Genomic DNA, 26,552 nt, shown 5'->3' on the forward strand with positions numbered 1-26,552 from the left:
ATTTTATACTCACTGATGTTTAATAACTATAATCTTTGAACTCATATTTGTTAATCAAGTTTTTAAAATAGCAGTTTTATTGAGACATAATTCACATGCCCTGAAGTTTACCCTTTTAAAGTGTTCATTCATAGTTGTGCAGCCATCACCACTCCTTAATTTTGGAATATTTTCGTATCACCCCCGAAAGAAAGCTTGCATGTGTTTTTAACAGTCACTGTCCTTTTCTCCCTCTTCCCATCCTCTGGCAGCCACTAATCTACTCTTTATGTCTGTGGATTGCTTATTCTAGATATTTCATATAAATGGAACCATGTAATACGTTGCCTTTTATGTCTGGCTTCTTTCACTTAGCATAATGTTTTTGAAGTTCATTTATGTTGTAGCATGAATCAGTATTTCGTTCATTTTTAGGGCTAAAAAATATTCCACTGTATGGATATACTATATTCATCCATCAGTTTTGATGAACCTTTGGGTTTTTACCACTTTTTGACTTATTAAAAACAATGCTGCTGTGAACACATGTACAAGTTTTTATGTGGAAATATATTTCTCTTGGTGTATCTCATAGGTGTATCTGCAAATAGCATTGCTATGTCCTACAGTAACTATGATTAACTTTTGAGGAACTGCCAAATTGTCTTGCAAAGAGGCTGCACCATTTTATTTATTTATTTTTAAAATAAATTTATTTATTTATTTGTTTTTATTTTTGGATGTGTTGGGTCCTCGTTGCTGCACACGGGCTTTCTCTAGTTGCGGCGAGCAGGGACTCCTCTTCGTTGTGGTGCGCGGGCTCCTCATTGTCGTGGCTTCTCTTGTTGCGGAGCATGGGCTCTAGGTGTGCAGGCTTCAGTAGTTGTGGCACGTGGTCTCAGTAGTTGTGGCTTGCAGGCTCTCGAGCGCAGGCTCAGTAGTTGTGGCAAATGGGCTTAGTGGCTCTTAATTTTATTTTAAGATTGTTCATTGTTAGTATATAGAAATACAGTTGAATTTTAGATATTGATATTTTATTTGCAACCTTGCTGAACTCAATTATTAGTTCTAGTAGTTTCTTTTTTTCATGAATTCCTTAGAATTTTCTATATACAAGATCATGTCATCAGTGAATAGGCATAGTTTTACTTCATCCTTTTCAATCTGAATGAATGCCTTTTATTTCTTATTTTGCCTAATTGCTCTGGCTAGACACTCTGGTACAATGTTGAATGGAAGCTGAAGAACAGACATCCTTGTTTATGATTTTAGAGGAAAGCATTCAGTCTTTCATAGTTAAGTATGATGTTAATTGTAGGTGTTTTGTAGATGCTTTTCATCAAGTTGAGGAAATTCCCTTTTATTTATTTGTTGATTTTTTTCTGTTATTGTTATGACAAGGTGTTGGTTTTCGTGAATGTTTTTTCTGCATCTATTGAAATAATTGTGTGTTTTTTATCCTTTATTCGATTACTGTTTATAGCATTGTATTGATTGACTTTTGTATGCTGAATCAACCTTGTATGCATACTTGGTCATGGTACAATCCTTTTTATATATTGCTGGATTCAGTTTGCTAGCTTATTGTTAAGGATTTTCGTGTTTATATTCATAGGGATGTTGGTCTGTAGTTCTGTTTATTTTTCTTGGGATATCTTTGTCCATTTTTTTAAGCTGTGGTAAAACGCACAACATAAAATTTACCATTTTAACCATTTTTCTGTTGTTGTTGTTGAGGATGAAATGTAAGATCATTTTATTTCTTCACATTTCTGCTCTTATAAGAGCCATCTAAAGTGAGTATTTCTACAAGTCTCTGTTCTGACCAGGGCATGTATTCTGGATAATGTCTCTATACATATATCCACTATATGGTTGTATAACTTACTGTTGATTTAGCATTTATTTAAATGTAAGCAATAAAGTACTTTAAATTGTTATAGACAAAAGAAAATCAATAAGTAATCACCAAAGAAGAATATCTATTCTACTCCCTGAAACAATACATTATCTATTAAATGTATTTATGTTAGAAATCGAAAACTTGAGATGCTCTGTCTCTTCAAAGCTTCCTGTAAAATAAATGTATTAAATTCTTACTTATGTTTCCCAACACATGTGTATGCTCACATACAGATGCACATACAACATACAGATGCAATACAAACATTCAATAAGTAAAGGGAAAAATCACCTAAATAATCACATAAGAAAGATCTTTTTAAAGCCCTCAGAATTGTACTATCACTATACAGGTTTGTGATTTGTTAAAAATAGATCTAAACTTTTACACCAAGTAAGCAAGATAACTTCATGATCAGTCTTCAGAATAGTTCTTAGAATTTAAAAATTTCCTATAAATAAAATGACTTACAGATCCATTTTAACCATTTTTAAGTATACAATTCTGTGCATTAAGTACATTGACATTGTTTTGCAACCATCACCCCGTCCATCTCCAGAACTTTTTCATCTTCCCAAATTGGAACTATGTACTCATTAAACAATAACTCCTCATTCTCCCTTGCCCCCAGCCCTTGGCAACCACCCTTCTATTTTCTGTCTCCATGAATATGGCTATTCTAGGTACCTCATATAAGTGGAATCATATAATGTTTGTTCTTTTGTGACTAGCATATTTCACTTTAGCATAATGTCTTCAAGGTTCATGCATATTGTAGCATGCATGTATTAGAATTTCCTTCCTCTTATTAAGGGTGGAATAATTTTTGGTTGTATGTATATACCACATTTTGTTTATCCATTCATTGATGGACACTTAGGTTGTTTCCTCCTTTTGGCTATTGTGAATAATGCTGCTATAAGTATAAACACGGGTGTACAAATATTTGTTCACGTCCCTTCTTTCAGTTCTTTTGGATATATACCCCAAAGAAGAATTGCCGGATCAAGTGGTAATTTTATGTTTAATTGTTTGAGGAACTACCATACTGTTTTTCACTGTGGCTGTACCATTTTGTATTCCCATCAGCAATGCACAGGGTTTCCAGTTTTCCTACATTCTTGTCAACACTTGTTATTTTCTGTGTTTTTAATAGTAGCCATCCTAATGGATGTGGAATGTTTTTGTCTGGTTTTAATGTCAGGGTAATACTGATCTCATAAAATAAGTTGGTAAGTATCCTCTCCTTTTTTTTTTTTCTTTTTTTCTGGGGGTGGGTGGGTCAGGGGGAAGAGTGTGTAGGATTGATGTTAATTCTTTAAATGTTTGGTGGAATTCACTAGTAATGGCATCTGGTCTTGGCTTTGTGGGAAGCTTTTGATTACAACATTCTCTTTATTTTGTATAGGTCTATTCATATTTTCTGTTTCTGCTTGAGTCAGTTTTGGTGGTTTATGTCTTTTAGGAATTTGTCCATTTCATCTAGATTATCTAATTTGTTGGCATAGGGTCATCAGTAGCATTCCTTATAATCATTTTTATTTCTATAAGGTCAGAATTGATACCCTCTCTTTTATTACTGATCTTAGTGATTTGAGTCTTCTCTCTTTTTTTCTTGGTTAGTCTAGCTGAAGATTTGTCCATTTTGTTGATATTTTCAAAGAACCAACTTTTGGTTTTGTTTATTGTCTCTTGTTTTTCTGTTCTCTCTTTCATTTATTTCCACTCTAATCTTTATTATTTCCTTCCTTCTGCTTGCTTTGGGTTTAGCTTACTCTTCTTTTTCTAGTTTTGTAAGGTGCATGGTTATGTTATTGATTTGAGATCTTTTTTCTTTTTAAAAAATATTTCCCTCCAATCACTGCATCTTATAAGTTATATTGTATTTTTATTTTCATTCATCTTAAAGCATTTTCTAATTGCCTTATGATTTCTTTTTTGGCCCATCAGTTGTTTAGGAGTATATTATTTAATTTTCACGTATTTTTGGATTTCCCAATTTTCCTTCTGCTCCTGATTTCTAATTTCATTCCATTGTGGTCACAGAACATACCTCGTATGATTTTAATCCCTACAAATTGATTGAGGCTTGTTTTATAACCTAACGTGTGCTCTGTCCTGGAGAATGTTTCATGTGCACTTGAGAAGAATGTATATTCTGCTGTTATGGGGTGGAACGTTCTATAAATGTCTTTTGTATACTTAGTCTGTGGTATTAATTCTTCTGTTTCCTCATTGACCTCTGCCTAGTTCTAGCTATTATTGAAAGTGAAACTCTCCAACTGTTCTTGTTGAATTGTGTATTTCTCTTTAGTTCTGTCAGTTTTTGCTTCCTGTACTTCGGGTCTCTGCCATTAGATGCATATTTGTTTAGAACTGCTATGTCTTTCTGATGGATAAGCCCTTTATCATTAAAAAAAAATCCTTCCTTATCTCTAGTAATAAATTTTCACATGACTTCTACTTTTTTCTGATATTAGTGTAGCCACACCAGCTCTCCTTTGGTTACTGTTTTCATAGTATATCTTTTTCCATTCTTTTATTTTATCTTCCTTTTTTTTGACTTTTTTATCATTACGAAGTATCCCTCCTTGTCTCTAGTACTGTATTTCTTGTCTTAACATCTACAGGCATACCTCGGAGATATTGTGGGTTCAATTCCACACCACCGCAGCAAAGTGAATGTTGCAATAAACGGACTCACATGAAGTTTTTGATTTCCCAGTACATATAAAAGATATGTTTACACTATACTGTAGTCAGTAAATGTACAACAGCATTATGTCTAAAAAAATATACATACCTCAACTCTAAAATACATTATTGCTAGAAAACACTAACCATCACCTGAGCCTTCAGCGAGTTGGAATCTTTTTGCTGGTGGAGGTCTTGCCTTGATGTTGATGGCTGCTGACTGATGAGGGTGGTGGTTGCTGAAGGTAGGGGTGGCCGTGGCAATTTCTTAAAATACGACAATGAAGTTTGCTGCATCAGTTGACCCTTCCTTTCATGAATGATTTCTCTGTAGTGTGCAGTGCTGTTTGATAGCATTTTACTAACAGAACTTCTTTCAAAATTGGAGGCAAACCTCTCAAACCCTGCCACTGCCTTATCAACGAAGTTTATGTAATATTCTGAATCCTTTGTTGACATTTCAACAATCTTCACAGCATCTTTGCGAGGAGCAGATTCCATCTCACGAAACTACTCTCTTTGCTCCTCCCTAAGAAGTAACTCCTTATCTGTTCAAGTTTTGTCATGAGATGCAGCAATTCAGTCACATCTTCAGGCTCCACTTCTAGTTCTCTTGCTATTTCTTTTTTTTTTTTTAATTTATTTATTTTTTGGCTGCTTTGGGTCTTTGTTGCTGTGTGCAGGCTTTCTCTAGTTGTGGTGAGCGGGGGCTACTCTTTGTTGCGGCACGCGGGCTTCTCATTGCGGTGGCCTCTCTTGTTGCGGAGCACAGGCTCTAGGGCGTGCAGGCTTCAGTAGTTGTGGCACGCGGGCTCAGTAGTTGTGGCTTGTAGGCTCGAGAGTGCAGGCTCAGTAGTTGTGGCACACGGGCTTAGTGGCTCCGCGGCATGTGGGATCTTCCCGGACCAGGGCTCGAACCCGTGTCCCCTGCATTGGCAGGCGGATTCTTAACCACTGCGACACCAGGGAACTCCTCTCTTACTATTTCTACCACACCCGCAATGACTTCCTCCACTGAAGTCTTGAACCCCTCAAAGTCATCCACAACGGTTAAAATCAACTTCTTCCTAACAGCTGTTAATGTTGATATTTTGGCCTCTTCCCATGAATTATGAATGTTCTTAATGGCATCTAGAATGGTAAATCCTGCGCAGATCATTTTCAATGTATTTTGCCCAGCTCTATCAGAGGAATCACTATCTATGGCAGCTATAGCCTTACAAAATGTATTTCTTAAATAATAAGACATGAAAGTTAAAATTGCTTCTTGATCCATGGGCTGCAGAATGGATGCTGTATTCGCAGGCATGAAAACAACATTAATCTCATTGTACATCTCCATCAGAGAGCTCTTTGGTGACTAGGTGCATTGTCAGTAAGCAGTAATATTTTGAAAGGAATATTTTTTTTCTGAGTATTAGGTCTCAACAGTAAATTTAAAATATTCAGTAAACCATGTTGTTAACAGGTGTGCTGCATTCCAGGCTTTGTTGTTCCATTTGTAAGGCATAGGCAGAGTAGATTTAGCATAATTCTTAAGGGCCTTATGGTCTATGGAATGGTAAATGAGCACTGGCTTCTACTTCAAGTCACCAGCTTCAGTAGTCCCTCACAAGAGAGTCAGCTTGTCTTTTGGGGTTTTTTTTGGGGGGGGAGTGTTGTTTATTTCTTTAATTAACCATTAAAAAAAATTTTTAAGGTTACTTTCTATTTACAGTTATTACAAATTATTGGCTATATTCCCTGTGTTGTACAATGCATCTTTGAGCCAATCTTACACTTAATATTTTGTACCTCATCCTCCCCCACCCTTACATTCCTCCTCCCCCTGTCCCCACCTCTGGTATACACGAGTTTGTTCTCTGTATCTGTGAGTCTGCTTGTCTTTTGGAGCTTTGAAGCCAGGCACTGACTTCTCCTCTCTACCTGTGCAAGTCCTAGATGTCCTCTTCTTCTAATATAAGGCTGTTTTGTCTATACTGAAAATCTGTTGTTGACTGTAGCCACCTTCTTTAATTACCTAATTAGATATTTTGGATAACTTGTTGGAGCTTATGCATCACCACTTGCTGCTTCACCTTTCACTTTTTTTTTTTAAACATCTTTGTTGGAGTATAATTGCTTTACATTGTTGTGTTAGTTTCTGCTTTATAACAAAGTGAATCAGCTATACATATACATATATCCCCATATTTCCTCCCTCTTGGCGTCTCCCTCCAACTCTCCCTATCCCACCCCTCTAGGTGGTCACAAAGCACCGAGCTGACCTCCCTGTGCTATGAAGCTGCTTCCCACTAGCTATCTATTTTACATTTGGTAGTGTATATATGTCCATGCCACTCTCTAACTTCTTCCCAGCTTACCCTTCCCCCTGCCTAGTCCTCAGGTCCATTCTCTACATCTGCATCTTTATTCCTGTCCTGCCCCGAGGTTCATTAGAACCATTTTTTTTTAGATTCCACATATATGTGTTAGCATATGGTATTTGTCTTTCTCTTTCTGACTTCACTCTGTATGACAGACTCTAGCTCCATCCACCTTACTACAAATAACTCAATTTCGTTTCCTTTTATGACTGAGTAATATTCCATTGTATGTATGTGCCACATCTTTATCCATTCATCTGTTGATGGACACTTAAGTTGCTTCCATGTCCTGCTATTGTAAATAGTGCTGCAATGAACATTGTGATACATGCCTCTTTTTGAATTATGGTTTTCTCAGGGTATATGCCCAGTAGTGATATTGCTGGGTCATATGGTAGTTCTATTTTTGGCTTTTTAAGGAGCCTCCATACTGTTCTCCATAGTGGCTGTATCAGTTACACTCCCACCAGCAGTGCAAGAGGGTTCCCTTTTCTCCACACCCTCTCCAGCATTTATTGTCTATAGGTTTTTTTGATGATGGCCATTCTGACCGGTGTGAGGTGATACCTCATTGTAGTTTTGATTTGCATTTCTCTACTGATTGGTGATGTTGAGCATCTTTTCATGTGTTTGTTTGCAATCTGTATGTATTCTTTGGAGAAATGTCTATTTAAGTCTTCCACCTGTTTTTGGATTGGGTTGTTTGTTTTTTTGATATTGAGCTGCATGTTTGTTTTTTTGATATTGAGCTGCATGAGCTGTTTATATATTTTGGAGATTTATCCTTTGTCCGTTGATTCGTTTGCAAATATTTTCTCCCATTCTGAGGGTTGTCTTTTCGTGTTGTTTATAGTTTACTTTGCTGTGCAAAAGCTTTTAAGTTTCATCAGGTGCCATTTGTTTATTTTCGTTTTTATTTCCATTTCTCTAGGAGGTGGGTCAAAAGGGATCTTGCTGTGATTTATGTCATAGAGTGTTCTGCCTATTTTTTCCTCTAAGAGTTTTATAGTGTCCGGTCTTAAATTTAGGTCTCTAAATCCATTTTGAGTTTATCTTTGTATATGGTGTTAGGGAGTGTTCTAATTTCATTCTTTTACATGTAGCTGTCCAGTTTTCCCAGCACCACTTATTGAAGAGGATGTTTTTTCTCCATTGTATATCCTTGCGTCCTTTGTCATAGATTAGTTGACCATATGTTCGTGGGTTTATCTCTGGGCTTTCTATCCTTTTGCATTGATCTATGTTTCTGTTTTTGTGCCAGTACCATACTGTCTTGATTACTGTAGCTTTGCAGTATAGTCTGAAGTCAGGGAGCCTGATTCCTCCAGCTCCGTTTTTCTTTCTCAAGATTGCTGTGGCTCTTTGGGGTCTTTTGTGTTTCCATACAAATTGTGAAATTTTTTGTTCTAGTTCTGTGAAAAATGCCATTGGTAGTTTGATACGGATTACATTGAATCTGTAGATTGCTTTGGGTAATATAGTTATTTTCACGATGTTGATTCTTCCAATCCAAGAACATGGTATATCTCTCCATCAGTTTGTATCATCTTTAATTTCTTTCATCAGTGTCTTACAGAATTCTGCATACAGGTCTTTTGTCTCCCTAGGTAGGTTTATTCCTAGGTGTTTTATTCTTTTTGTTGCAGTGGTAAATAGGAGTGTTTCCTTAATTTCTCTTTCATATTTTTCATCGTTGGTGTATAGGAATGCAAGACATTTCTGTGCATTAATTTTGTATCCTGCAACTTTTCCAAATTCATTGATGAGCTCTAGTAGTTTTCTGGTGGCATCTTTAGGATTCTCTATAGTATCATGTCATCTTCAAACAGTGACAGTTTTACTTCTTCTTTTCCAGTTTGTATTCCTTTTATTTCTTTTTCTTCTCTGATTGCCGTGGCTAGGACTTCCAAAACTATCTTGAATAACAGTGGGTGAGAGTGGACATCCTTGTCTTGTTCCTGATCTTAGAGGAAATGCTTTCAGTTTTTCACCATTGAGAATGATGTTTTCTGTGGATTTGTCGTATATGGCCTTTATTATGTTGAGGTAGGTTCCCTCTATGCCCACTTTCTGGAGAGTTTTTATCATAAATGGGTGTTGAATTTTGTTGAAATCTTTTTCTGTATCTATTGAGATAATCATATGGTTTTTATTCTTCAGTTTGTTAATATGGTGTATCAGATTGGTTTGCAAACATTGAAGAATCCTTGCATCCCTGGGTTAAATCCCACTTGATCAGGTGTATGATCCTTTTAATGTGTTGTTGGATTCTGTTTGCTAGTATTTTGTTGAGGGTTTTTGCATCTATATTCATCAGTGCTATTGGTCTGTAATTTTCTTTTTTTTGTAGTATCTTTGTCTGGTTTTGGTATCAGGGTGAAGGCAGCCTCATAGAATGAGTTTGGGAGTGTTCTTTCGTCTGCAATTTTTGGGAAGAGTTTGAGAAGTATGGATGTTAGCTCTTCTTAAATGTTTGATAGAATTCACCTGTGATGCCATCTGGTCCTGGACTTTTGTTTGTTGGAAGATTTTTAATCACAGTTTCAATTTCATTACTTGTGATTGGTCTTTTCCTAGTTTCTGTTTCTTCTTGGTTCAGTCTTGGAAGGTTATACCTTTCTAAGAATTTGTCCATTTCTTCCAGGTTGTCCATTTTATTGGCATAGAGTTGCTTGTAGTAGTCTCTTAGGATGCTTCGTATTTCCTGGTGTCTGTTGTAACTTCTCCTTTTTCATTTCTAATTTGATTGATTTGAGTTCTCTCCCTCTTTTTCTTGATGAGCCTGGCTAATGGTTTATCAATTTTGTTTATCTTCTCAAAGAACCAATTTTAGTTTTATTGATCTTTGCTATTGTTTCCTTCATTTCTTTTTCATTTATTTCTGATCTGATCATTATGACTTCTTTCTTTCTGCTAACTTTGGGTTTTGTTTGTTTTTCTTGCACTAGTTTCTTTAGGCGTAAGGTTAGATTGTTTATTTGAGATTTTTCGTTTCTTGAGGTAAGCTTATATTTCTGTAAACTTCCCTCTTAGAACTGCTTTTTCTGCATCCCATAGGTTTTGGATTGTCGTGTTTTTAATCAATTAATTTATTTTTTCTGTGTTGGGTCTTCGTTTCTGTGCGAGGGCTTTCTCTAGTTGTGGCAAGCGGGGGCCATGCTTCATCGTGCTGCGCGGGCCTCTCACTGTCGTGGACTCTCTTGTTGCGGAGCACAGGCTTCAGACGCGCAGGCTCAGTAGTTGTGGCTCATGGGCGTAGTTGCTCTGCAGCATGTGGGACCCTCCCAGACCAGGGCTCGAACCCGTGTCCCATACATTAGCAGGCAGATTCTCAACCACTGCGCCACCAGGGAAGCCCTGGATCGTCGTGTTTTTGTTGTAATTTGTCTCTAGCTATTTTTTGATTTCCTCTTTCTTCAGCGATCGCTAGGTTATTTAGTAACGTATTGTTTAGCCTCCATGTGTTTGGGCTTTTTATGTTTTTTTCCCTGTAATTGATTTCTAATCTCATAGTGTTGTGGTCAGAAAAGATGCTTGATATGATTTCAGTTTTCTTAAATTTACTGAGCCTTGATTTGTGACCCAAGATGTGATCTATCCTGGAGAATGTTCCGTGTGCACTTGAGAAGAAAGTGTGATGTGCTGTTTTGGCATGGAGTATCCTATAAGTATCAATTAAATCTTTCTTGTCTATTGTGTTATTTAACGTTCATGTTTCCTTATTAATTTTCTGTTTGGATGATCTGTCCATTGGTGTCAGTGAGGTGTTAAAGTCCCCCACTATTATTGTGTTCCTGTCGATTTCCTCTTTTATAGCTATTAGCAGTTGACTTGTGTATTGAGGTGTTCCTATTTTGGGTGCATATATATTTATAGTTGTTATATCTTCTTCTTGGATTTATCCCTTGATCATTATGTAGTGTCCTTCTTTGTCTCTTGTAACATTCTTTATCTTAAAGTCTATTTTATGTGATATGAGTATTGCTACTCCAGCTTTCTTTTGATTTCCATTTGCATGGAATATCTTTTTCCATGCCCTCACTTTCAGTCTCTGTGTGTCCCTAGGTCAGAAGTGTGTCTCTTTTAGATAGCATATATATGGGTCTTGTTTTTGTATCCATTCAGTGAGCCTGTGTCTTTTGGTTGGAGCATTTAATCCATTCATGTTTAAGGTAATTATAGATATGTTTGTTCCTATGACCATTTTCTTAATTGTCATGGGTTTGTTTTTGTAGGTCGTTTTCTTCCACTTAGAGAAGTTCCTTTAGCATTTGTTGTAGAGCTGGTTTGGTGATGCTGAATTCTCTTAGCTTTTGCTTGTCTGTAAAGCTTTTGATTTCTCCGTTGAATCTGAATGAGATCCTTGCCGGGTAGAATAATGTTGGTTGTAGGCTCTTCCCTTTCATCACTTTAAATATATCCTGCCACTCCCTTCTGGCTTGTAGAGTTTCTGCTGAGAAATCAGCTGTTAACCTTTCGGGAGTTCCCTTGTATGTTATTTGTTGCTTTCCCTTGCTGCTTGTAATATTTTTTCTTTGTATTTAATTTTTGATAGTTTGATTAATATGTGTATTGGCGTGTTTCCTCTTGAGTTTATCCTGTATGGGATACTCTGTGCTTCCTGGACTTGATTGACTATTTCCTTTCTCATATTAGGGAAATTTTCAACTCTAATCTCTTCAAATATTTTCTCAGTCCCTTTCTTTTTCTTTTCTTCTTCTGGGAACCCTATAATGCGAATGTTGCTGCATTTAATTTTGTTCCCGAGGCCTCTGAGACTCTCCTCAATTCCTTTCATTCCTTTTTCTTTATTCTGTTCTGTGGCAGTTATTTCCACTATTTTATCTTCCAGGTCACTTACTGTTCTTCTGCCTCAGTTATTCTGCTATTGATTCCTTCTAGAGAATATTTAATTTCATTTACTGTGTTGTTTATCATTGTTTGCTCTTTAGCTCTTCTAGGTCCTTGTTAAATGTTTCTTGTATTTTCTCCATTCTATTTCCAAGATTTTGGATCATCTTTACTATCATTACTCTGAATTCTTTTCCCGGGAGACTGCCTATTTCCTCTGCATTTGTTTGGTCTGATGGGTTTTTACCTTGCTCCTTTATCTGCTGCATATTTCTCTGTCTTATCATTTTATTTTACTTACTGTGTTTGGGGTCTCCTTTTCTTATGCAGCGGGTTCGTAGTTCCCGTTGTTTTTGGTGTCTGGCCCCAGTGGGTGCGGTTGGTTCAGTGGTTTGTGAAGGCTTCCTGATGGAGGGGACTGGTGTTCCCTTGTTCTGGTGGGTGGGGCTGGATCTTGTCTTTCTGATGAGAACGACTGCGTCTGGTGGTGTGTTTTGGGGTGTCTATGAACTTAGTATTATTTTATGCAGGCTCTCTGCTAATGGTGGGTTTGTGTTCCTGTCTTGCTAGTTGTTTGGCATGGGGCATCCAGCACTGGAGCTTGTTGGCCGTTGGGTGCAGCTGGGTCTTAGTGTTGAGATGGAGGTCTCTGGGAGAGCTCTTGCTAATTGATACTGCATGGGGCTGGGAGATCTCTGGTGGTCCAATGTCCTGGAGTCAGCTCTCCCACCTCTGGGGCTCAGGCTGTACCCCCGGCCGGAGCAGCAAGACCCTGTCAGCCACTTGGCTCAGAAGAAAAGAAAGAAAAATAATAATAATATATTTTAAAAATAATAAAGAAAAAAATAATAAAATAAAAGAAATAATAAAATAAATAAATTTTTTAAAAAAAGAAGAGAGCAACCAAACCAATAAACAAATCTACCAGTCATAAGAAGTACTAAAAACTAAACTAAGATTAGCATAAAAATCAGAAACAAATCAGTCACAGACAGCAAACCCCATGTCTACAGTTGCTCCCAGAGTCCACTGCCTCTATTTTGGGAACATTTGTTCAGGTATTCATGTATTGCACAGATGCAGGGTTCATCAAGTTGATTGTGAAGATTTAATCCACTGCTCCTGAGGCTACCCAGAAAAATTACCCTTTCTCTTCTTTGTTCACACAGCTCCTGGGGTTCAGCTTTGGTTTTGGCCCCGTCTCTGCGTGTAAGTCACCCTCAGGTGTCTGTTCCCCACCCAGACAGGAGGGGGTTAAAGCAGTGGCTGATTGTGGCTCTCTTGCTCTCTCAGGCCGCTGAGAGCGAAGCGTATGGTAGTCGTAATTGGAATGCAGGGCAGGCCTGCGGCGGCAGAGGCATGACATTGCAACAGCGTGAGGCATGCCTTGTGTTCTCCCGGGGAAGTTGTCCATGGATCTCGGGACCCTGACAGTGGCGTGCTGCACAGGCTCCCTGGGGTGGTGGGGTGTGGATAGTGACCTGTGCTTGCACACAGGATTCTTGGTGGCAGCAGCAGCAGTGTTACCATTTCACGCTTGTCTCTGTTGCCTGAGCTGATTAGCCACGCCTTGTGCCCGTCTCTGGAGCTCGCTTAGGCGGTACTCTGCTTTCTGTGGGCACACGGGGAAGGAATCCCCTCTCCTCGCGCGCCCTGAAACAATGGCCTCTTGCCTCTTTGGCAGCTCCAGACCTTTTCCTGGACTCCCTCCCAGCTAGCCATGGCGCACTAGCCCCCTAAAGGCTGTGTTCACGCAGCCAACCCCAGTCCTCTCCCTGCGCTCCAACCGAAGCCCGAGCCTCAGCTCCCAGCCCCCGCCCGCCCCGGCGGGTGAGCAGACAAGCCTCTCGGGCTGGTGAGTGCCGGTCGGCACCAATCCTCTGTGCAGGAATCTCTCCGCTTTGCCCTCCGCACCCCTGTGGCTGCGCTCTCCTCCATGACTCCGAAGCTTCCTCCCTCTGCCACCCGCAGTCTCCGCCCGCGAAGGGGCTTCCTAGTGTGTGGAAACCTTTCCTCCTTCACAGCTCCCTCCCACTGGTGCAGGTCCCGTCCCTATTCTTTTGTCTCTATTTTTCTTCTTTTTTTTTTGCCCTACCCAGGTATGTGGGGATTTTCTTTCCTTTTGGGAAGCCTGAGGTCTTCTGCCAGCGTTCAGTAGGTGTTCTGTAGGAGATGTTCCACATGTAGATATATTTTTCACGTATTTGTGGGCAGGAAGGTGGTCTCCATGTCTTACTCCTCTGCCATCTTGAAGGTTCCCCTGTCACCTTTCACTTTTTTTTTTTTTTTTTTTTTTTTGTGGTACGCGGGCCTCTCACTGCTGTGGCCTCTCCCGTTGTGGAGCGTAGGCTCCAGACGAACAGCCTCAGCGGCCATGGCTCATGGCCCAGCCGCTCCGTGGCATGTGGAATCTTCCCGGACTGGGGCACGAACCCGTGTCCCCTGCATTGGCAGGTGGACTCTCAACCACTGCGCCACCAGGGAAGCCCACCTTTCACTTTTATGTTATGAAGATATGCCTTCTTTCCTTCAGCCTCATGAAGCAGCCTGTGTTAGCTTCAAACTTCTTCTGCAGCTTCCTTATCTCTCTCAGTCTTCACAGAATTGAAGAGAGTTAGGGCTTTGCTCTAGGTTAGACTTTGGCTTAAGGGAATGTTGTGGCTGGTTTAATCTTCCACCCAGACCACTAAAACTTTCTCCATATAGCAATAAGCCTGTTTTGCTTTCTTATCATTTGTTTGTTCAGTGAGTAGCAGTTTTAATTTCTTTCAAGAAGATTTCCTTTGCATTCACAACTTAGCTAACAGTTTGGTGCAAGACACCTACCTAGCTTTTGGCCTGTCTCAGCTTTCATCATGCCTTCCTCACTAAGCTTAATCGTTTCTAGCTTTTGATTTAAAGTGAGAGACATGCTACTTACTCTTCCTTTCACTTGAACACGTGGAGGCCATTGTAGGGCTATTAATTGGCTTAATTTTAATACTGTTGTGTCTCAGGGAGTAGGGAGACCTGAGGAAGGGAGAGAGACCGGAAACAGCCGTTTGGTGGAGTGGTCAGAACACAGACATTTATTGATTAAGTTTGCTATGTTATACAGACACAATTCTTGGTGCCCCAAAACAATATAAATAGTAACATCTAAGATCACTTATCACAGATCACCATAACAAATGTAATAATAATGAGAAAGTTTGTAATATTGTGAGAATTACCAAAATGCAACTCATAGACATGAAGTGAGCAAATGCTGTTGGAAAAAGTGTTGATAGACTTGCTGGTTGCAGGGTTGCCACAAACCTTCAATTAGTAAAAAATGCAACATCTGCGAAGCACCGCAAAACAAAGCACTATAAATCAAGGTATGCCTGTATTCTGTTTGTTACTAATATAGCCACTCCGCCACCTTTACGTGTGCATGATATATCTTTTTCCACCCTTTTATTTCAACCTCTTTATGTCTTTTAATCTAAAGGGTATCTGTTGTAGACAGTTGGATCACTTTTTAAAAATTCATTCTGAAAATCTCTGCCTTTTGGTTAGAGCATTTAGTCCACTTTCATTCCATATGTTTCTGATAGTTATAATTTAATATAATTATTTGATAAAACAAGATTTACATCTGCCATCTTGCTGTTTGTCTTCTATGTTTTATGCCTTTTAATTCTCTAATCATCCATTACTCCTCTGTTTCGTATTAAGTATACTTTCCAGTGTACAATTTTAATTCCCTTGTTTTTTCTTTCACTGTGTAATTTTTAAAGCTATTTTATTAGTGGTTGCCCTGTAGATTACAATTAACATCCTGATCTATAGCACTGTAATTCAAATTAATACCAACTTAATTTCAATAGTGTACAAAACATTCTTCCAATATAACTCTGTTCTCCACCCCCGCCCTTTTGTGCTATTATTGTCATATGGGTCACATCTGTATTCATTATAAGCCCATTAACATGGTTTTGTAACTATTGCTTTGTGCATCTGTCTTTTAAATCAGATAGGAAAAGAAATACTGCATTAATACTGTCTTTAATAACAGAATTATGAAAGGCCATGGAGGTGATGAGAATGAGGTTAATTCCACATTTGTGAATTTTTAAGAAAAAAATCTGTTAAAAAAAAGCTTTTACTGGAAAAATATTTATTAAAATGTCAGTGTGATTAATTTATAAGTGGTGAAATTAACGGTGGGTTTTATTTTTTGCTATTCATATTTTCTACAATGAACATGTATTACTTATTTGGTAATTTAAGACAAAAACAAAGGTATTTAGAAACCAAATTATGTTACCAAGTGGAATGGGATTCTTAAGTAAAACATACTCAGTATAATTTAACGGTTTTTTTTTTTTTTACCGCTATAGGTGAGTCCCTACCTCTCTAATTCATTAGGTTCTTCAAAAATCTATGTTTTTATATATTTATTTTACTAAATTATTTTAATTTTGAAATAATTCCAGGTTTACAAAAATGTTGCAAGAATAGCGCAAAACTATTTTTGCAACTTTTCTGTAAATGTCAAATTATTTATATAACCTTTATATAAATTTGAAATTTTTATATAAACTTTATTCAGGTTCTTCAGATGTTAACATTTTATCACATTCTCTTTATTCTTCTTTTTTTCTCTAAATATGAATATCCATGTATGTATAATGTGCACGTGTATGTAAAAGTATGTGTGTGTTTTGTTGTTGTTTTCTCTGAAATGTTTGAGAATAAATTAAAGACATGATATCCCTTTACCCTTAAATACTTCAGTGTGTATTTCTTACAAATGAGGATATTCTCTTATGTAACCTCAGTATATTATCAAAATCGGGAACATTAATCCAGTACTAAAGTCCTTTGAAGCCAAGAAGTAAAATTAAACAAATAAAAATTCCTGGTTCAAGATCTAATCCAGGATCCCATGCTGCATTTAGTTGTTATGTCTGTCCAGTCTTCCTCAATCTTTCCTGACTTTGACATTTTTGAAGAATACAGGCTATTTTTTAGGTTGTTTCTCATTTTGGGTTTCATCATGACTAGAGACAGGATGCATTTTTGGCAGGACTGTCACAGAAATGATGTTGTGCCCTTTACAGTGCGTCCATTCAGGAGGCACACGATGTTTGTGTCATTACTGATGATGTTAAAGGTCTCCCCCCACCCCCACCCAAGGAAGCTCTTAGCTTGGGGCAGGTTTTGTTTGTCGGCTTCTAAACAATAGCGATTTATTTCTCGTGGTTCTTGAGGCTGGAAGTCCAAGATCAGGGTACCAGCATGGTTGCATTCTAGTGAGGGTCCTCCTCTGGGTCACAGGCTGGCGTCTTCTTGTTGTGTGGAGAGCAGAGAGGGGATGCAGGCTCTCCTGTGACTCTCACAAGGGCAATAATCCCATTTGGAGGCTCTTGGTTTTCATAGCTGCTAAGTACATTTAATGATTTCATACATGATTTGATCTATTAACTCCCTGTGGAAATTAATGGTAGATATTTCATAGTAATGACATATTCCCATCATACAACTGAATTCTATTTTTATATGCCTTATTCTACTTTGATCCTAGGTTCATAAATTTAAGCATTTAACAAATGTACAATTTTGAGACTATCTTAAAATCTTTACATTTTGATTCTCCTCAGTTCCTTTAAGTAAAGTGGTTTATTTACAGAACTTATTAATTAAAAATATTTCTGAGGGCTTCCCTGGTGGCACAGTGGTTGAGAGTCCGCCTGCCGATGCAGGGGACACGGGTTCGTGCCCCGGTCCGGGAAGATCCCACATGCCACGGAGCGGCTAGGCCTGTGAGCCATGGCCGCTGAGCCTGCGTGTCTGGAGCCTGTGCTCCGCAACGGGAGAGGCCACAACAGTGAGAGGCCCGCGTACCGCAAAAAAAAAAAAAAAAAAAAAAATTCTGAAAGTATTGTGTTTAAAAACTGAATTATCCCCAAACATTATGACTCTAAATTTACTTCATCCACCATCCCTCACTCTTCACCCCCAATTATATTGTCTTCTACTCCATTTTAAATTTTTATTACCTTCCTGTTTTTTGTCTCATTTTCATCCCAATTTAGCCATGAACCTGAAAAAAAATGTGTTGCATTCCTTTAGATATCATTCATGTGGGGTTGAAATTTGTTTTTCAGTGTGTTTTTAAATCATTTCTGCTTTATATTTATGGTCTTTTCCTTCATTGAGGCTAAAGGTGAATTCTTTTTAATGGAACTGTTTTATTTTGTAATGATCAAATTATAGAGTGGGTTGTGAAAATGGCTAGGTTTTCAAAGGAGCCAGGTGTTAGGCCATTTGGGAGGAGAGGTTCCATTTGATTTATTACGGATTACTATAGCGAGGACTGATGGAAAGTTTGGCAGTTACCCCACTGATAGTTGAAACTTCGCATGAATTATTTTTCTATTTAAAAATACGTTTTAAATACCTACTTTGTGTTAGACACTAGGTTTTAGAGATATAGAAGTGGTCAGAAACAGTCCTCGTCCTTGTGGCTCGCTTGGTCTAGTGGGGGCAAACAGAGTAAATCACAAATAAATGTAAAATTATATCTGTGAGTTGTGTTATGAAGGAGAAGTTCGGGATGGTAGGGGTATAAAATAATTAAAGGAATTTGACAATGTTTAGAAGTTCTGGAAAGGTTTTTCTCTGAAAGAGTTTAGAGGGTTTAAGAGTTAAGTAGGTTAAAGAGGGCAGAAGGCTGAGTTCAGGAATAGCGGCATCCCTGTGGAGATGGACAGAAGTAGATGGATTTGAGAGAAATATAGGAGGTCTGATCACTTAGTCTTAGGGGTGGAGATGGGAGAATAGGGTTTTAAGAATGTGTCTTGATTTCTGGCTATGCTGCCAAATGAATGTGGTACCATTCACTGAGCAGAGAAAAGAGAGCCTAGCACTGAGGTTTGAGAAACTCCAGTGTTTGATGGCTAGGAAGGGGAGGATGTACCAGAAGAGGAGACAGAAGGAACCACCCTAACCCAGACCCCAGAGGAGAACAGGGAAGCATGTTATCCTGGGAGGTAAGGGGAGGGAATCTAGCATACCAAGAAGAGGAAGCAGGCAGAAGGTCAGATATTCCTGAAAAGTAAGATAAGGACTGAAACATGTCCACTGGATTGAATGATGTAGCATTCAGTGTGGTGACCTTAACAGTTGCCACTTTGGGAGAGCGTGAGAAAAGGGGCTGTAAGAGAAGGTAGATTTGATATTTATAGCAAGAGATTAAGAGAGTTCATTTGTGAAGAATGAGATGAGCTCACCTTCTGAGACAGTTGGGATGCCACATTGATAAAAGCTGAGAATATTTCAGATAGTCTTGGTGAAAGATGTGATTACGAGAAAGAAATGTGGAATCCACAATCTTGGAATTAATGGCTACCAGTGATTAAGGATCTGCTTTGTGTTAAATTGAAAAATTTTTAAGTAGTCACTAATTATTTGTGTGTGTGTGTGTGTTTTTTTTTAAACCATAATCCCTCTTTGTCAGAAGAATGATGAAAACGGAAACTGCTCAGGGGAAGGAATTGAATTCCCTACAACAAATTTATATGAACTGGAAAGCCGCGTTTTGACGGATCACTGGTCCATACCTTACAAGCGGGAAGAGTCACTAGGCAAATGCCTGTTGGCGTCTACCTACCTAGCAAGACTTGGTAAGTTCATACTTCAGGACACAGGAGGAGTTTTCATTTTTTGGGTTTTTTTTTTTTTGATAGGAGGCTTGACTTTCATTTTAGCTCCTGTCATTGGCCATCTGTATTATCTTAGATCATTTACTCTCTTAGTCTTTGTTTATCCCCTGTGGAGTAAAAGCGTTGAATTAAATCAGCTATTTTCTTCTAACTCCAATAGAGTGTAAGAGTCTTTAAAATATAATTGAAAAGCCTTACGGAAATTGAAATTAACTTTTCCACAGAAACTTGGAGCACTTTAGATTAAGGCTTAATGCAGTGGCGTTTTTTTTTTTTTAAAGAAAAGAAAGTAATGTTTATTTAATATTTTATGCTTATTAAGTTCTTGGCACTATCTTAAGTGCTTTACAGATATTAAACGAATAGAGTAATAAAATATCACTAGGTTAGAGAATAAGTTTCAACATAAGGAAGCATCTATATTATAAATATATTAAAGAGAGAATAATAATTTATTTTTCATATTGAATTCATTTGTAAAATAAGATGAATTGAGCCAGTGTTTTGCAAATTTTTTTTTCTCATTAGAAGTGCATAGTTTACCATTGTGATTAAATACAAGGCACATCAAAAGGAAATATTTTGACTAGCTTCCATGATGCGTTTATGACTGGCTTCTCAGCAGCAACATTTATTGAGTGCCTGAGAGGATGCCGGTATTATGCTAAGTGGTAGGACTGAAAAAAGAAAATGTGCTCGACAGTGTCTCCACTGATAAGCAAAATCTGTCATTGAGTTTTTCTTTTAAGTGTATTCCGAAGGATAATTTTACAGTGGATTCATTCATTCATTTAGCAAGTATTTATCACTTACTCTATGCCAGGCACAGTTCTGTGCATTTTATTGCACAGAGTTCAATTTGTTTTGGGCAAGAGAGTGATTTTGGCATTTATTGAGAATATATGTGTTTTTAAAAGAGATGTTTAGGAAGACAGTAATGGCTGATAAGTAGCTGCTGGTGGTGTTTGTTCTATTAGCTATTTAGTCAGATCATTGAAAGTTACTCTGATATGGAAACATGAGTTCAAGCATTTCAGTTCTAATTAGTATTTACTTATTATACTATTAATAAGTATATATTAATAATAAATATAAATGGATATATTATGCTATTAATAATTTAATACTGTTACTTTCTCAGCCTATTCCTTTATCAGAATGTATGTCTTCTGCTTTTAATAATTCCTTAAGAGTCAAGGTTTCTGTAATAAGTTCCATATGTATGAGCTTGGAATGATATATATGATTTCTGCAACTACCTAAAATCTAAATAAGGCATATTGTTTCATTTATTTTACAAAGGTCTTTCTGAGTCTGATGAGAATTGTAAAAGATTTATGGATAGGTGTATGCCTGAAGCATTTAAAAAGGTAAGAAAAATGTGCTGTGCTGATTTTTTTTTTTTTTGGTGGGGGTGAAGGTGAACAGGCTTTTTGCTTTAGTTTTAGTTTTTTAACATGTGAGCCCAGTTTATGAATCCTGTACAACTGAGGAATGCTCAAAAATGAAAAACGTAGCCCTGAATATGGGGCTCAGGAATGATTTATTTCTTCTATATTTAATTGTTTGCATGTCTTTGGTCGAATATAACTTTTACTTCCTTCTATTTAACTGCTAAAGAATAGGTGAAGACTTACACTAGGAAATTAGAAATCTTACTAAACTAAGGATTGTGGCACTTAGAAATACAATATTTATTTATCAAAATATAGGCCATTTTGTACGTACTATTCTACTGAGACAGAAGCAGACGTTTAAACTATAGAAAGTTTAACTGGATTGAGTATTGTATCTGGCAAAACGGCATGTGGATGGCAGCATCTCTGTTGGAGCTAGACTGATATGCTTGCCCCCATTATGGCCACATCTCTTATAAAGCAATTTTTCTTAACAGTGAGAATAGAAGATCACAGGACTTCTGTTTCTGAAAGCATTCTAACTCAGCATGGTTCCCTATTCAGGACTTGAGTCCTGAATCCTTCAAGAGCAGGGACGATGTCACAGGCACTGTTGTTTTCCCCAGCATATAGCCAGTGCCTAGTGCAGAGAAAGAGCTCAGTAAATCTTTGTTGAATGAATAAATGAGTCTCCTGCTGTCTCATGCTTCTGGGTTTTGACATCCATTTTTTGTCTCATATGCAAGTAAGATACTACAACTACAGGTGATGAAGTTTGTATTTATTATAAAACCCAGTAAAATAAACTTCATTTGCAAACTGTTATTTCCATCTGCGTCTTGACAGACAGAATCTCCCTTGATTCAAGACTGAAGACAGAACAAAATTAATTTTAGGAACAAAAATAGCTTCATCTTTGAAAAAAGGGAGAAATCTTTTAAAATTGTCATTTAGGCAGGGATTATAGAGAATCAAGATTTTTCTTCATTTTGGATGAATTCATCTACCATTTTGTAGTTTTAACTTTTAAGAATTTTGTTAAGAATTATAGTATCTTTTTAAAAAAATACCAGCACTTTTATAATGTAACATATTGTGACACCTATCATAATGTATGCATAAATTTGCAGAGAAAGAAAATTCAAGTTTATTCAGAGTCATGGAAAAGGGTTTATTCGTGTAAGGAAGGGATCTTTAGGTTGATGATCTTCAGATTCAGAGAGCCCTGGGTCAAGTCAGTCCAGCAGCAAGTTGCGTATTTGGAGTGTAATACTCTAACTCTGTACAGAGATGCTTCAGAGGACTGTTTTATTTTATGCCCTCAGCTGTTTGTAATAGTATAATAAATGGTCAAGCGGTTGTTGGGGTTTTTTTTCCTATAAAACTATGAGCACAAAGGTACCTTGCATTATGTTTAATGTCATTCAATTCTTACAGTTTAGAGCTATTAAAAAGATTCCTCTAAACTAGAAGGGCTACAGAATTCTGTGTGCCTTTAGATTTGTGTTTCCTGGTATGATGGCTCTCTCCCTACCTTCCCTGGGCTTTTCTCACAAGCTGCCCTTTTTTTAAAAAAAAAAAAAAGAAGTAAGAGTACAAATAATAAGCAATTGTGTGAATAAGGTGCACAAAAGGAGCTTTATTGTAATTTCTACTTTCTTCACCTTTCACTTTCAGGCCAGCCTGGATTCCTTTTTTTTTTTTGGCTGCGTTGGGTCTTTGTTGCTGCACGCGGGTTTTCTCTAGTTGCGGCGAGCAAGGGCTACTCTTCATTGCGGTGTGCAGGCTTCTCCTGTTGTGGAGCGCGGGCTCTAGGCGCGCGGGCTTCAGTAGTTGTGGCATCCGGGCTCAGTAGTTGTGGCTTGTGTGCTCTAGAGCTCAGGCTCAGTAGTTGTGGCACACGGGCTTAGTTGCTCCGCAGCATGTAGGATCTTCCCAGACCAGGTCTCGAACCCGTGTCCCCTGTGTCGGCAGGCAGATTCCTAACCACTGCACCACCAGGGAAGTCCCCTGGATTCTTTTACTAGTATATTCAGGCAGGGAAAAACATCCAGGTGTGGCCATAGTGCACAGCTGTGTTTAAACTTTGTGTGCCTCTTCCTCACATGGTGCTGCCTGTCTTGCCCCACCTCATCTGGAAGGTAGATAGAACTCCATTTTCAAAGTAAAAACGGAACATATGAGATGGCAACAGAGGGAGTGGTGCTTAGTCCACATAAATTTTATTGTCGTCACATGAAGCTTCTTAAATCTTAATCTCTGCTTTATTATCTAATTTTTAAACATAGGAAGAATATATAGGCAGGCAAAAGAATTCTTGCAAAAATAGTAGCAAAAAATAGTAATTGCCTTATATAGAATCAGTCTTATGATTATTGTTCATTTGAGCAAATAGTGCAGCTAATTGCTATAGAGAAAGTCTGGAACTGAGGTTTTCCTCTGCAGCTAAAGAAGTTTGGGCTCTTTCAGGGTCTTAACCCTCTCGTTAAGGGGTTCTCAGTGTGGCTAAGGTGAAATTTTTATAGCACAGTATTTTCCCTCTGAAGGGAGATCTTACAAAAACATGAAACCACTGTACCAATTTGCCATTATTTTGTTAAGTGGAATCCTCTCACTTTCCCATTCCCTGTTTCGGCAGTTGTTCCTGAATTAGACTTCCCCAAGGACTTAGAAGGTCAAAGATTGGGGAAATCCAAAGATGATGATTTTAGATTCTTCTGTGTGCCTTTTCCTTCCTTTTTAACAAATCTAAGCTGCTATCTGAGTATAAGAGGCACCATTTTTTATATTTAAGAAAAATAGCTGCAAAGTAAACAATGTTACAGTGCTATTTTAGATTTGCTTAAACTTTTTAAAAAAATTGTATATTTCTTTAATACATACTAGAAAGGAAAATACAAGCAAAATAAATAGACAAGGTATTTCTAAAATTTTTTTCACATTCAGAGCCCTGCTGCCATCTGGTCAACAGGTGGGAAGATGCAGTTCTGTTTCTGAGATATAAATAATATGAAAAGAATGTACATGTTCAAATCATGAGATTTCTTAGATTCCAGGAATGTTGATTAATAACGACAGCCAAAATATATTAATAATAAAACCTCGCTAATACTTTACATTCGATGTACCTTTTGATACTTGTAACGTCTCTGTGAAGTGGGTAGGAATTATCCCTCTTTCGAGATGAGAGAACTGAGTCTCTGGGAACTCTGGTAAATTTGTTCAAGACAGCTAGAAAATAGTAGTATCAGAATTGATCTCAGGTTCTTTCTTGTTCTTCACCACTTGCCCTCTCCTAATAATAATGAAAAGTAGAAAACAACATTTTCTTTTAAACAAACTGCTTTATTTATTTATTTGGACACCCTGCGTGGCTTGTGGGATTTTAGTTCCCTGACCAGGGATTGAACCCAGGCCCTCGACATTGAGAGCGCCGAATCCTAACCACTGAACCAGCAGGGAATTCCCCAAACTGTCTTAATATAAGGGAATTAAAGTTCAAAAAAACAAAACTAAGTGTTGACTGTGAAATAAGTGGATAAGTAGATGGACTACAGCTATGGGTCTTTTAAAGCAAGTCATCTGCATAAAAATAAGTATTATGGTAATAATCTCTTCATTAGTCAAGACTGAACTGATAACTGTAGATGTCTTTTCTTTCTTTTCAAGTAAGACTCTAAAGTGCCGTTTATGTTTTGATAGCTGCTGACATCAAGTGCTGTTCACAAGTGGGGTACTGAAATTCATGAAGGCATCTACAACATGTTGATGCTATTAATAGAACTGGCTGCAGAGAGAATAAAACAAGATCCAATTCCCACTGGTCTGCTGGCTGTGCTTACAATGGTACAGTATGTCTAAAATGAAGTACTTTGTGTTTTGCTTTTGTTTAAAATACCTACTACCTTCTGACTTGTAATTAATAATGCGTGATCATGATCTTATCATTAAAGTTATTAACTTGACTTCTTGCTTTTTATTTTAAAAGCAGAACAACTGTTCTGTGTTTTCAGTTTTAAAGAAATACCTTTCTAATTTTAAGCTTTCTCAGCTTTTAGAATGATTAAATAGCTTTCCTTTATGTCTCCCTGATTATTCGAATCACAAATACTGTCACATAGGGTGTTGATGTAGTTTGGTTTCTGGGCTTTTCCCCCGACTAGTAGCAGTAGCTGCATGAAGAAGGGGCGCTCGTGTTTTCCCTCCTAACTTCTGTCTTCACTGCCTTGTTGCCCATCTCTGCTTGTGGCAGCCCTAGAACATCTGGAGCATTGGCATCACCGTGCCTGGATCAGACCTCCCGTCCTGCTACCCCCTTCTCTTTCCCCACAGCAAACATTGAACAGAACAGGAGAGCACCACTTTGTTCCTCAGCACTGGCTAAGGAATATGTTTTGTTGGGATACTTGAAAGATTCCATTAATGAGGGAGTCCAAGGCTATATTTTGTATCTTCTTTTCTAATGCTAATATGTGTTGCTATAGAAGTAGATAATAATAATGCTTCTCTGTTCTCTTTGAATCTAGGCTTTCAATCCTGATAATGAATACCATTTTAAAAACAGAATGAAAGTATCTCAAAGGAATTGGGCAGAAGTGTTTGGAGAGGGAAATATGTTTGCCATTTCCCCTGTATCTACTTTCCAAAAGGTAAACATAGTTTTGTTTCATCCTTTTATAGATAAATGTATTGAAAAAGATTTTCTCTGCTACAAAAATGACAATTTACATGGAAGGATAAAACAACCTATGAAAAATGACAAATACTCCATGTGGTTCATAAAATTGCTTAACATTTTTTTCAGCTACTGGATATTTTTCCATAGCTGTTAATTAACATCATGAAGAACTTTAGAGATTTGAAATAATGTTTGGTGAAATGAGAAATGACTGCATGACATGAAAAGTGCCCTATTTATTGAATTACCAGAACCCCAGTTTAATGAGTGTCCCAGTTTCTTAGAGATGTTTGAGAAGCTAGAGCATTTGAAATCATTTGAAACGACTAATTATTCCCAGAAAATAAAATCTAGTAGTTAATCTCATGTATAATTTTCTTTAAACTCTGTAAGCTTTAAAGCTTTTGTTTTTTTCTAAGCACAGACCAACATCCTCATTTTATATTTAAAGGCGTACGAAGTGCCAATAACATTATACCCACAAGGAGTACATAATTCAGACAATTTGTTGATCAGACACTTTGGTTTTTGAGAGACATTTGAAAGAAGTCAATGTAGTAGATAGAAAACTTGTCCATTGATTTATCTAGAAGGCAGGGGTTCAGTTCAGCAATCATTTATTGAACATTTGCTGTGTGTCTGGCATTATTCTAGGCTTTGGAGATATAAATAAATAGTTCCTGCCCTTAGTATAAAGAGTAATAAGACATGGCTTCTAACTTACAGCATAGTGGAGGAAATAGGAAAAAAAAATCACAGTATAACAAACAATAGGTGCAATTATAATAGTAAGTACTATGTATGGAATAAGGGGAAGGAGTTGCCACCTTGGAAGGCCAGGCAGTACTCTAGAGAGGAAATGAGAGCTGAGTGGAAAGCACTGTGAGTATATCCTGTGGAATTTAGTCCCCACAACAGCTCTGTGAGTTACGTGCTATTTTTACCCGCATTTTGTAGATGAGAAACTGAGGCTCACAGAGGTTAAGTACTTGC

The 26,552-nt window shown here is 37.7% G+C and overlaps 1 protein-coding gene across 5 annotated transcripts in view; it reads left to right on the forward strand.

Annotated features, from left to right (window-relative positions):
* Positions 1–26,552, forward strand: part of USP24 (ubiquitin specific peptidase 24) — a 149,991-nt gene that overhangs the window by 21,819 nt on the left and 101,620 nt on the right. For 4 of the 5 annotated variants that reach the window (XR_009565233.1, XM_030870265.2, XM_060305073.1 and 1 more), the window contains exons 2-5: positions 19,280–19,445; positions 20,787–20,854; positions 24,584–24,727; positions 25,408–25,530. Coding sequence is in view for 4 of the 5 variants with exons in the window: in XM_030870265.2 (XP_030726125.2) it covers positions 19,280–19,445; positions 20,787–20,854; positions 24,584–24,727; positions 25,408–25,530 (501 nt within the window). In the remaining variant the exon portion in view is untranslated. The remainder of the gene's footprint in view (positions 1–19,279; positions 19,446–20,786; positions 20,855–24,583; positions 24,728–25,407; positions 25,531–26,552) is intronic. The other variant, XM_070045082.1, reaches the window with a different exon arrangement.

This window comes from Globicephala melas, chromosome 1 (assembly GCF_963455315.2).
Source record: "Globicephala melas chromosome 1, mGloMel1.2, whole genome shotgun sequence".
Lineage (NCBI taxonomy): Eukaryota > Metazoa > Chordata > Mammalia > Artiodactyla > Delphinidae > Globicephala > Globicephala melas.